We start from the raw sequence: 12,442 nt of genomic DNA, 5'->3' as shown, positions 1-12,442 counted from the left end.
AAAGATGTTTGTGTTTTTTCAACTGAACAACACACACTGTAGAAGACGGGAGACTACAGACTCTACATTCTCTCTCTCACACGCACACGCACGCACACACACACACACACACACACACACACACACACACACACACACACACCAGGCAGTATAACATTTTTGACGAGCACGGAACAAAGTTGGAAGCAAACATCCAGCGCATTCCCCCTCCCTTATCACTTCACTTCACAGCCCGGCCGGCCCGGCCCGGCCCGGGCTGCTGCTGCTCGCTCCGCTTTGTTGTTTGTCCCTGCAGGGCTGATTGAGCAGCGCGTGACTGACGGCCCGCGGGGGTGTTGTCCAATCAGCAGCCTGCCCCGCGCCCAATGGGTGAGTCCTCGCTGCTATTGGCTGAGGCGAGTGTGGGAAAGAATGCAGAGAGGGATTCACACGAACTGGGAGCACGCGAGCCGTCTATAAGTACGGCTGCGGCGTGTGTCGGCGGCAGAAGCGCATAGTCGGCCCCGCACGGCGCAACGCACGCCCCGCAGCACTCAGATGACAGCTCAGTGATAACACAACAGCAGAGTGACCGGACTGTCAGGCGTCTCTTACATGTTCTGCAGCGGCTGAATTATTATTTTTTTCTTTTTCCCAACAACATCTTGAACCTTTTCCCGAGAGGATTTACTTCTTTCTTTTCGCGCGTTCACCGGGTTTGAGCAACGATGCCAGCTGACACTATGGAAAAGCAGACGGCTTCTCCCATCGCCGGAGCCCCTGCGAACGGATCACACACACCGGACAAACCGAAAAATGCAAGCGAGCATAGAAAAGTAAGTAAACTAAAATATAATGTGTAATGCTCTTGAGAAAGTTTTTTGTTTTTGTTTGCTTTTTTAATGAAAGCTCGTGAAGAGTTTGTCACAATGGTGTGACACATCATGCAGCTTGCAAGTGGTGAACAAGACATTTATGCAGAGTTGTTTCCTCTTTGCAGTCATCCAAACCGATCATGGAGAAACGCCGGAGAGCAAGAATAAACGAAAGTCTCGGGCAGCTCAAGACTCTCATCCTGGACGCACTTAAAAAAGATGTAAGTTGAGATCATTGTAACAACTCTCTAATGTTCATAAACAGTTGATTTTTTTAAATGTGCCTTGGATGCAAACTCAACTTTTTCGTGTTTCGTCCCACAGAGCTCCAGACACTCCAAGCTGGAGAAAGCGGACATCCTGGAGATGACAGTGAAGCACTTGAGGAACCTGCAGCGCGTCCAGATGAGCGGTAAGTTTATTTAATAATGCAGGTCAACATCAAAAACATCCTGAAGTCGTATACAAGCTGCCAATCAAAGCCACAAACGCGTCACTAACGTCATCTTTCTCTCTCCTTCCCCAGCAGCGCTCTCAGCAGACGCCACCGTCCTCAGCAAATACAGAGCCGGATTCAACGAGTGCATGAACGAGGTCACCCGCTTCCTGTCCACCTCAGAGGGGGTGAACACGGAGGTGAGGTCCAGGCTCCTCAACCACCTGTCCAGCTGCATGGGCCAGATGATGTCCATGAACTACCCGCAGCAGGCCGCGTCCCAGCAGGCTCACCTGGCGCAGCCTCTCCACGTGCAGCTCCCATCCACTCTGCCCATCAGCGGCGCTGCTATGGGCTCCAAACTCAGTCCAGCTGAGGCCGTCTCCCCGAAGGTCTTTGGTGGCTTCCAGCTGGTGCCCGCAACCGATGGACAGTTCGCTTTTTTGATCCCTAACCCGGCCTTTGCCTCCGCCACAGCCCCAGTCATCCCTCTTTACGCAAACGCGGGAGTGCCTGTTGCGCTCAACGCCAGTCCAGTGCACGGCAGCTCGGCGCCCACTGCAGCATCTCCGGTCCACGGCATGACGTCCTTCTCCGGGGGACCTCAAGCGGTCAGCCCGGTCGGGGTCAGCACCGGCTCGGAGAGCAACGAGCCTGTGTGGCGGCCTTGGTAGCGCAAAGGATCAGAGACTCATGTGAAACCAGTTTGCATTACTTTTCCAGTTTAGACTTTTAACTGACTGCACACACAACCTGGAACTTTTCTGCTACGGGACGGTGACTCTAACCACTTAACGCCCCCGGTAGTCGTCATTGTTTCGTTTTATGGAACATGTTTTTAATTCAATTTATCGGCTGATTCCAACATTTGGAGGTTGGTGATAAATGCTGTACATGCAGATGGAAGATTTATAGGAGATTTTTGTTATGAAGTACTTTTTATGAAAAGGTTTAGTTTTGTACAGAGTTGTTATTGATTGTTATACCAAAGCTGTGTTTTATATTCTTTGTTGTTTTGTGTTGAAAAGAAAAAAACTGAAGTTGGGTGATGGCCCATTGTTTGAATAAAAGAGATTTCAGAAATTAACTTTCTTGTCTAAAGCCTGTTTCTATCATGTCCATCTGATTTTCTTATACTTTGTTTAAAAGGAAAAGGTGCTTGTGGGGCCGTGCGTAAAAGTTAGATTTTCGTGCGTAAAAGTCGCACCAAAGATAACTCAGGGGATGTAACTTTCAGACAGACTCACAGAGCTGCAGCCTATCGACTCTGCTCCCAATATGAACTCCTTCATCAATTAATTTACTAACTTTTAAGTGGCCACCTTGTCACCATGCAGTTTGGCGGGAGCTCCATACATCTGGCCCCGCTGGAGAATGGTCCGGCGGACAATGGGGGTGTATTTTTCTATTGCTATAAAGGTAATTAAAAGTTTGAAAGGGGTCTCATCCTGTATGCAGCGGGAGCTTTAAGAAGTCTTAAACCCTATTCATGAGCCTGGGAAATGCTCTCAGGGGTTAATGTCACTAACAGATTGCCTCAGTGAAAGAAGAATATGGAAGGATCCTCGCTTCCTTTTGTGGATCAATTGTTCGATTCCACTCCCATGTGGGCCTACACCTAAATAAAGGAGAAAACGAGGGAACTTGGTTCGACTTTTGTTTAATGGCAGGGGGAAGTAGGGGTAGACAGATGAACTTAGAACATCTGAAGCTTGATTATGACTCTCAGAATCCCTCTCACGGGCGAGAGCGTTTGAATTGTATTTATATACAGTCTGTGGCCTACATCTGCTCAGGTGCTTTTTCAGTTTCCTGTGCATCACCGCCTCCTCAACCTGTCTCTGTTTATCTCTGGTTGTAAACCTATCTTCCTCCGGTGAGTGGGGTCCGGAACTGAGAGCCCTGTTTCTGTGTCGGGCTGCGTGCACGGCGCTTGCCGTGTGTCAGCCACTTGCAGTCAGCGGGCCCCTTTACTTGGGATTAGGTTACAGGCGGTCAAAACCCCTCAACATTTAATACTCCACCGGCGCGCCGTGGGTGCGCATGGCTGGCACAGGTCCGTGTGTTTTAAAGTGTTTCTCAACCCTGCACCACAACACCATTAAATACACTTTCCTACTGCTGTCTTCTGCTCAAAATATTTAGGTTGCAAACTTTGATTCATGTGCGGATCTCGTGCGTAAATGCGCAAAAAGTCTGGTAGTCTGTTAAAATCTTGTCTTTTGAACCAAGAACAGTGGAAGGTCTCTTCTCAGGGATTCTGCAGTGTCAGTATGCCCACCTTTGAGTGAGAAAATGGCTATGGCAGCATATATTGATCGAAAGATTAACATGAGTAAAGAGAGAGTTTGAAAAAAAAAAAGTGGATTCAGGAACATTTGGGGATGAATGGAACTAAAACTAACTAAAAGGTAAAGTTGTTGACGACATTAGATGCGTTTTTTCGGCCACTGTAACTCCCTTTTACAGTTGGACTGTCTCGTTAAATCGTGTAGTTGCGTTCTCACTTTCTCTCCGCAATGTGCCAGTGCCCTGCGGATGACACCGCCGTTAACTGGCATACTGAAACCTCGCTGCCAGTGATGTTTAAGCAGCTTCCTCCTGCGAGGAGGCATAGTGAAACACCAGTTGGCAGCGTGTGTGGGTTCTGCGGTTGTTCCTACTGCCTTCGTGTCTGAGTTAATAGTTCAGAGATGCCTTTGTGGAGCTGAGGTCGTGAGAACCGAGCGAACTAGTCTGCCTGCGGTCGGGCACAGCGCCAGTCAGTAAATCCCCGCTGGCAGGCCGGGTCGTGCAGCCGCGCTGCGGAGGTGAGGAGGCGAACACACACACACGCGTGGCCGCCAAGAAGCGAGCCTGGTCCGGTGTAAACACGACGGATCGTGGGGGGGCCTCGGATCCAGCAGTATGCACTCTCAGGACAAGTTGACTGAGTCCGACCTATTTTCATATGGCAACAAGGCTGTGAGCAAATCAGACTGGAGCTGCTGCGTCTGCTCTGCATGTTGGAAACATAAATAAATACAGTATTCATGTTTGCACTGAACACATCAAGCAGCATTATGGTGAGAGGAAGAGACACGGTGCAGGAAGAGAGGCGCAGATGTATACAGATGTCTGTAGTGTCCACGTGTCTGCTCCAGCTGGCAGAGGCGCAGAGCCAACAATGACACATAAACAGTCATAAACGATATTTAGGCGCCTAAATTTGGCTTATCAACCATATGTGAGGGAAACAGGCGGGAATCGCTATCTACGTGCTGATGAAAAGGATTCCTACAGAGGGCTGGACGTCCCTCGGGGATCTGCGCCGTCACGTCCCCTGGGAGAAGTCGCTATTGAAGGGGGTAGGGGTCGTCAGAGGAGCCACAAATTATCATTCTCATTAGCGACTGAATGGAGGAACGCGCGCACAACGCTGCCGCCAAACCTTAAACATCACTTCTCCCTCCAAAATCACAATTGCCATTGTTGCACTATAGGCCTTGTTTAGCCAGCACTTTAATGATTTTGGTTTCTACCACAGGCAGTTAGAGTGTGAGTGCAGGCTCCATTTCTCTCTCCTCCTTACTGTGAACAGATACATGCGTGTAGATCTATGCTGCTTTTTTTTCCCATGCCAGGCATCTGCCAATTTAAAGTGAAGTGAAATGAGGAAGTGATGCAAGAGTTAACCAAAGGTTTTGTCAGTCTGGCTTGTCTAGTCATTTTTGACAGACACACCCACAGCATTCACTCTCATAATAGTAAAAAGAACTAACAAACAATTTGAATTTCAAGCATTCACTCAGTAAATTGACACAAAGAAACTTAGAAGTCAAAGGTGCCAGTTTGACACTAGAATGTGTTTTCGTGTTTTGAGTCCTAAACTGTGTTCATCTGTGAACCTGTGGTTAGAAGCTGTGTGCCATGAAGTACCAAGAATGAAACCGAAGATATGATCAGATGATTTGCCTGTTTTGTTTCTTCTCACTGGTTGAGTGCTGACATGTTAAAGATAAGGTTATTTATTCTAGAAGCATTTTACACTAGAAAATCTCTAGAAAAACAGCCCAACAGTCTGACAGTAGCACTACGCATACAGCCCCTGATCCAAAGTACGGGTGAGCAGCAGTGGAAGTGACAGACTGTCATTCAGCCGCTAACTGTGTACCACAAAGAACACACAGCCCCTGAGCCCAATGAAAGAGTCCCTGCAGCAGCAACACACACCGGTGGCAGCGTAAAGCCCACACCTAGAGTAACTGTGGCGCTGGGTGGTAACCTTTTCAGACTGAGGTGCGTTCGTGATGGCTGTTTTGCTCGTGTTTACATGATTGTGGCAAAGTTGGTTGTTTGTGTATTCAATGGCCTAAAAAGCTGAGAGAGTGTGTTGGATGTAGCGAACTAGCCGCTAATACATCTTCCAGCTGGCCAGTGAGAGCTAAATTTAGCATGCTTTTGGTTTGTACAGTCTTTCCAACCCCAGCATGAAGGCCTGAAAGGTCTTTTAGCCCAGAAATAAGGCTACAATACGCAGCTTGCTAGCACTGTTAGCTTCTTTTTACGTTTGTCGTGTTCACAACCAACATACACAACTGTGTTAGCAACAAATAGATGTTGTGTTTTAGCTAGGCTGTATTTTGGTTAATTTGGTGGAATAGGGCAGTTTGCTAAATATTTTAATTTAAAACATTTTTTTTTGCTATTGGTCCGTTTGTCCAACTGCTGCCTAAGCTAACTGCTGTCGGATGCAAAGATGCTGACAAAACTTATAGAGAGCCAAAGTTATGAGGCTAGCTGCTGTTAGCTTCTGTGATTCATCATAGTCTGACATTAATCAGTCAATCGTGCACCTAAGGTTTACTGTTCACAAGAAAAATGATACAGCTCTACTCCTCCCCATTTTACAGATTACTTAGGAGTTATATACATGGTACACTAATTTATTTTTATTCTGTATATCTCTCTATAGCCTTTTTGCTTGGAGCGCTGACAGTCGTCCTCTATTCTGAACATGACTACAGGAAATATGGCCACCCTGTTGTGCCTGGGATTGTTTGAGAGCCCTGCTGCTCTGACTTTCACATGGATGACAAGCTATATTTGCTCGTCAATGTGAAGACGCTGCAGCTACGGGGACAGAAGGAAATGCTCTGCATGCTTTGGCCACAGGTTCTGCTAAGAGAAAGGCGGGGCTGGGCGAGGAATCAGTGTTTATATGTGTCAGCCTCTGTGTGTGTGTCTGTGTGTGTTGGACACTCCTCCTTGCACCTGTTGAGAATCAGAGAGGGTGATGTAGGGAGAGGCGGCTAAGGACGAGGAGACAGACGGACAGGCTGAGAGGGGTGGGGAGGTGATAAAAGGAAGGTGTTGAAACTCAGGAAAGTTCTCCTCAAGTGTGTGATTCAGTGTGTGCAGGTGTTTGTTTGGAAGGGCGTTGGGACAAATGATGAAAGCAGCAACGCTGGAGATTAACTTGGCAGATTGTGAACTTATTTTCTAGTGTCACCTCACGTTCGTCTCCTTGACACCTTATTAACAAGTGTTCACTTTTAATGTTTGAGCCATACTCGCCTTTCTCCTCCCAGCTCTGTTTGGGCTCCCTCCAAGCTTCCGTCCTGTCTCGGTATTTATAGCAAGGGACCACTTATCCCTGGGACTGGGTACGTGAGGTGTTGGGTGTGTGCAGACGGAGGAGGTGAGGCAGGGTGGGCAGACGCAATGGGACGCGTCCAGCCTGATCAGATATCACAGGGTCCTGGTGCCGCGTGGGCTCCGTTGATCCTCACCGCTCGTCTACAGGACGTATTTCTGAGGCCAGGTTTGGCTTTTCAGCAGCTTCTCCGATTTCAAGGCGTGAGGCCTGCGGCTTATAGCCTCTGCAACCGGTGCAGATTCCACAAGGGAAAGTAAAGGGTCCTCTTGACAGGGCTAGAGGTCGTCCTGAAGACTCCTAGGTGGCCTTGAAGAAGCCACATGGAGACGTGTTTTATTTATGTATTTATCTATCGAGGGGTCGTCCCTGTCTTTTCCCCTGAAGCTTTGGCAGCTGTTGCTCTATGTTAGCTGTGGTTCAGAGTTCAGCTGCACTAGTCTCAGAGGTAAATACTTAACCAATGGTATCCTAATGTTGGAGATGTGAAAATGAAACAGCTTAGAGCGGTGATGAGGTTGTGGCCCCTGAGGTAAGAGAGCATTAAAACAATTTTCCCATGAGTAGCAGAGACAACACAGTTCCCAAACTGTAATAAGTAACACAGTAAGTAGTCCTGCAGGAGACTTTTGTAATTTGTGAGTTTTGGCAATAAAACTATAATAGTCAACCTGACTTGACTTAACACAGCTCAGTGTAATGATGAAGAAATTATTATTAAAGGTGATTAATCAGACTGCTTTTGTATTTTAAACCTATAAATATGAATGTTTTAACTAATATACAGCATATGACATAAAATGTATCATTAAATAAATACATATTCTAGTTACTTTGTTTCAAACAAATGAATACATCAATAAAATCTAGCAGGATTGATCATGGAGAATCATGTTTATTGTCGTGGCTAATAATAATTGATTAACGCCAATTTAGCATAAAAGTCTAAGTACACAACTTAATATCACCACCTAGTGACCGCCCAAGACAGAATTCAAGTCTGTCTGTCTATCTGTCTGTCTGTCTGTCTGTGTGTGTGTGTGTGTGCATGTGTGCGTGTGACTCACCCTGTGTCTCACCACAGGCCCAGACTTGTCCCCAATTTGACACTTGAGAACATCATGCACAGTGATCTGACTCACACGTCTTTTCATGATGCCACCGTCCATCTGTTGTTTGTGTGTGACTGTATTTCATTCACTTCCTCTCCTTCAATGTGTGTGTGTTTATGTGTGTGTATGGTGGTTTAAAGTAGTGCATTTAGGTGTGCACATTTGCAGTGTGACTGTGTGAGAAAGGCAGAGTCTTTGACCTACTTCACTGACGGGACCTGCAAAATGTTGATGGCCAATAATGCCTCTTTAAAGTGAAGAGGCATATTGAGATGATCGATATTCCAGTCTCTATTAATCTCTTTTGTATTTGACGTTTGGACTGCAAATGTACTGTCACAGCATGCCTGGATGCATTAGTAACATTAAAATAGGGTCTGTTGACAAAACACAACTTTCCGTCTTGAAATCGGGTGACAGTCGTTGTGGTTTGCACGCTTCATTACTAGCATGCAAGACATGACAGTGACGTGGTCCAAGCAGCCAAAGTGGTTTGTGAGCTGATTTGCAGTGAAAAATCAAAGAAGTAAAAAAAAAAGTATTGGTATCGGTTTTTGCACTGAGAACGTATTGATGTGTGTGTGCTCGGATTGTGGTCCAGCTAGGATGATGCGGTTACAAGTACTGAAAAGCTTGTGCGTATGTTTTATACACAATAGCTGCGTGATAAGAGAGTCAGCATTCGAACAAAAAAGGCCTAAAAAAAGGGACTCTAAGATATAATTTGTATCAATTTACATGTATAAAAGGCGCAATAGGTAAGAAATTTAGTTGGAAAAAAAATTAACAGATGCGAAAAACAGTAATGAATTTGTGACGTCTCTGTCCTGTCTGCAAAGATATCTACTGAAGATAGCATGCTAGCCAGCTAGCATGTCAATGCTCTAGCGTTGTAAAAACCAACATTCCCCCTGTTGTCCGAACTCATCTGGTCATCTGGACCACTAATTGCATTGCCAACTCAGCTACCTAGCTAACAGTAGCTACAGTAAGCATTACGTAGTGATTACTGAAGCGGTATGCCTCCCTCTATTTGTTTTGAATTTGACAAGTTGTCAATTGTTACGTATTGCTCCTTTAATCACTTTTTTATTGGCCATGTGATCAGATTGTAACCTGACGTGAAAAATGAGACCTTCCCCGTCTCTCTCTATACAAACCTGCGGATTTTTTGTTTCATTTCTTTACAGCCTAACAGTGGCTAACGTTAGTCCAGCTAACGTAAACTGACGAGCCACGTCAGCACAAAACAAAAGTTCCACAGAGCCCCTTTAAGTTTTACTAACTAGCATGCTTCTTATACAGTATGTTATTGTAAACGTAAGTTCTTCCTTCCTTCCACCCACACTGTCTTTCTAATGTCATCTAACTTGTTAATTATAATCTCTGCTTGCTAAAAGATTTCTATGCCACTCATCCTCTCCGTCTTGCTCTTGTCACAGATATGTCTGGCTAAAATTTACCATCCATGTCTACACGGTTTTGTTCCAGGGCTGGATTTGTAATAATCTGTTTTATAACAAGTGTCAAATTGATTTTAAATAACATTTTGTTACATCTGGAGCAGAACCTGGAAGTTCATTTGGGCTCTCTGTTCCCTTGAGTCTTTCTCTTTACATTTCAGAAAATCGCAAAGGCAGCATTCTGCGCATTTTTCCGGACAGATCAAGGAAACTCTCTTATATTTAGCAGATGAAATACAAGCATTTTTGACAGAAGGGTATTCCACTCTGGTGGGTGTTGAAAAGCTGTGTTTCCTGAGCAGCTATCCCACAGCGCTGAGACCTGTGGTCCTCTCTGGACCCCGGCTAAACTAGGTGGTGACAGCCGCACTGTTGTAAGAGCTTTATCACCTTACTCAAACAAAAGTGAGTCAGTTACCATGCCAGGCTTCTCAGAGAAGTAGAGTGGACTGGCAATCATGTAACATTATCAAGACAAAGCAAAAAACATCTATACTTCCTTCAGTTTTGCAACTTTCCAACTATATGACAAGACACAACTGTGAATCAACTATAACCAGTTTATGAACGGTGAATTCTTGCAGAAAATTAAAAGATTCCAAGATAATATGAGTAATAACTGTATTCATATAGCACATTTCAAACTGTTTTACAAAAAAAAGCATTTATTTAAAGCACGTTAGATCCCAAACTTAAGATAAGAAAGGAAGCCATAAGATAAAAGTGAGTTTAAACGAGAGATTTAAAAGAGGAGGAGTTTGCCTGCCTGAGATCCCTGACAAGTTGTCGTTCACTGCACAGATTGTGAAGCCCACTGAGGCAATGTGATTGTGATTTTGGGCTGTATAAATAAAATTAATTTGAACTGATTCCACTTGAGTAAATATACTTATTTACATGCCATCATTACTCACTACTCTTATGGCATGTTTGGACTACAAATATGGAGACAAGGGAAGACAAATGATACACATATTCAAACACTACAAACAATTGCAATGATCCCTAACAATAATGCCATCACTAATTACAATTTCATTGTGTTTTTTTTGTATTAACACATCATAAAAGGGTAAAATAAAACGTTAAATCATACAGAATAAAATCAATAAACAAAACATCAGTCGCCAAAATTTTCCCAACCTTGAAAAGAACCTGGCAACTGCAGACCTTTTTGGACTGTGGAGGGCATCCAGACGGATTTTCAGGTATTTCAAAACAGCTTCATCGAAAGGTGAATTGTTTTGATGCCATTACAGCCTCCATTAGCTGATCAGGAGAGCCAAACTCCTTTTGAAGGTCCCTAATCACTGCCTCGCTGACTTTTCTTAAGTTGTTTCTAATTTTTGTGACAGCAGAGTCATCGATTTTGATGTCATCCCGCACCTTTTCTGAGAGACGCCTGATGATGGTGTAGAAGTCTACCGTCTGAGTGGACTTTCTGGTTTTCTTATGGGCATATATGTAGATGAGCCTCGTGAGAAGGGCTGTGATGAGGTGGGTGGTTGTCTTCTCTGATATCCCAGATGAGGTGTCAGTCGACTCTTCTGAGAGTCCACCTGACGTTTCAGAGCTTGACACCTTGCTGTTTTGAGGTACTGAAGAACAGAGGGAAGACACCAGTGTACTCTCAGAAGCCTCATTGACACTGATTTTCCTCACAGTAGGACTATCAATCACTACTGCATCACTATCATGATCGCTGCAGAAAGATGGAGACAGTGAAGGTAAGGTTTGCCAAGATTTATGGCTTGCTGTATATGTCTTTATAACATTTAATATGAAAGGAAGGTTTGCGCATAGGGGCGCCACAAATGAGGGAAGAGAGAAACACAACATCAAAATTATTTTTTTATTAATACTATTTTAATGCCATTATTTCTAAAACTTGCCCACAACAACATAACTACGTAACCTATTAAACAGACCCTTTTTTCTAAATTTCCTGCAGCATGAAGCGGAGCGTCACCCCCCTCTTAGTTACACTTACCCAGCGCCGTCAACACACCAGAGGTACCTGTGACTGACACGTGACATGAACAACAGCTGATCAGCTATCATGTCAAAAAGACCAAAGCCCTCTGGTGCCCAGGAAAGAAAGAGAAGAGGAGGAGACACGGGTAAGAGACGGAGGTAATGTGATGAACTGCATGTAGTTACTGTCATCACTCCCACCTTATATTTATTAGGACATGTTGGAAGGTGTTTGGGGAATAAGCCACAAAATCATTTTTACTAAACTACTGTGCTAAAGGACACTTTACAGGTACCTCACCTGAGTGTTTCCTTTTTATGCAACTTTATGCTTTCACTCCACTACATTTCAGAGAGAAACATTGTATTTTACGGTGTGCTGTGTATTTCTACTGTGTATTTCTACTGTGTGCTGTGTATTTCTAGTGTGTATTTCTACTGTGTGTGGTGTATTTCTACTGTGCATTTATACTGTGTATTTCTACTGTGTGTGGTGTATTTCTACTCTGTATTTCTATTGTGAGTATCTACTGTGTGCTGTGTATTTCTACTGTATATTTCTGCTGTGTGCTGTGTATTTCTACTGTGTGTTGTGTATTTCTACTCTGTATTTCTACTCTGTATATCTACTGTGTGCTGTGTATTTCTACTGTATATTTCTGCTGTGTGCTGTGTATTTCTACTGTGTATTTCTACTCTGTATTTCTGCTGTGTATTTCTACTGTGTATATCTACTGTGTGCTGTGTATTTCTACTGTGTATTTCTACTGTGTGCTTTGTATTTCTACTGTGTATTTCTGCTGTGTATTTCTACTGTGTATATCTACTGTGTGCTGTGTATTTCTACTGTATATTTCTACTGTGTGCTTTGTATTTCTAATGTGTATTTCTACTGTGTGCTGTGTATTTCTACTGTGTATATGTACTGTGCGCTGTGTATTTCTACTCTGTGCTGTGTATTTCTACTG

The 12,442-nt window shown here is 44.3% G+C and overlaps 1 protein-coding gene across 2 annotated transcripts; it reads left to right on the top strand.

The window, feature by feature from the left end:
- Positions 1 to 498: 498 nt before the first annotated feature.
- her9 (hairy-related 9) lies at positions 499 to 2,377 on the top strand. 2 transcript variants are annotated; one of them, XM_073470204.1, is made up of 4 exons: positions 499 to 815; positions 980 to 1,075; positions 1,179 to 1,266; positions 1,384 to 2,377. In XM_073470204.1, the coding sequence occupies exons 1-4, from the start codon at positions 708 to 710 to the stop codon at positions 1,962 to 1,964; spliced, it is 873 nt and encodes a 290-aa protein (XP_073326305.1). In that variant the 5' UTR covers positions 499 to 707; the 3' UTR covers positions 1,965 to 2,377. The 2 variants fall into 2 exon arrangements, with proteins under 2 accessions (XP_073326305.1, XP_073326304.1); XM_073470203.1 differs by having other exon boundaries at positions 1,381 to 2,377.
- The last annotated feature ends 10,065 nt before the right edge of the window (positions 2,378 to 12,442 follow it).

This window comes from Pagrus major, chromosome 7 (genome assembly GCF_040436345.1).
Source record: "Pagrus major chromosome 7, Pma_NU_1.0".
Taxonomy (NCBI): Eukaryota; Metazoa; Chordata; class Actinopteri; order Spariformes; family Sparidae; genus Pagrus; species Pagrus major.
This window is presented reverse-complemented; position numbering and strand designations above follow the sequence as displayed.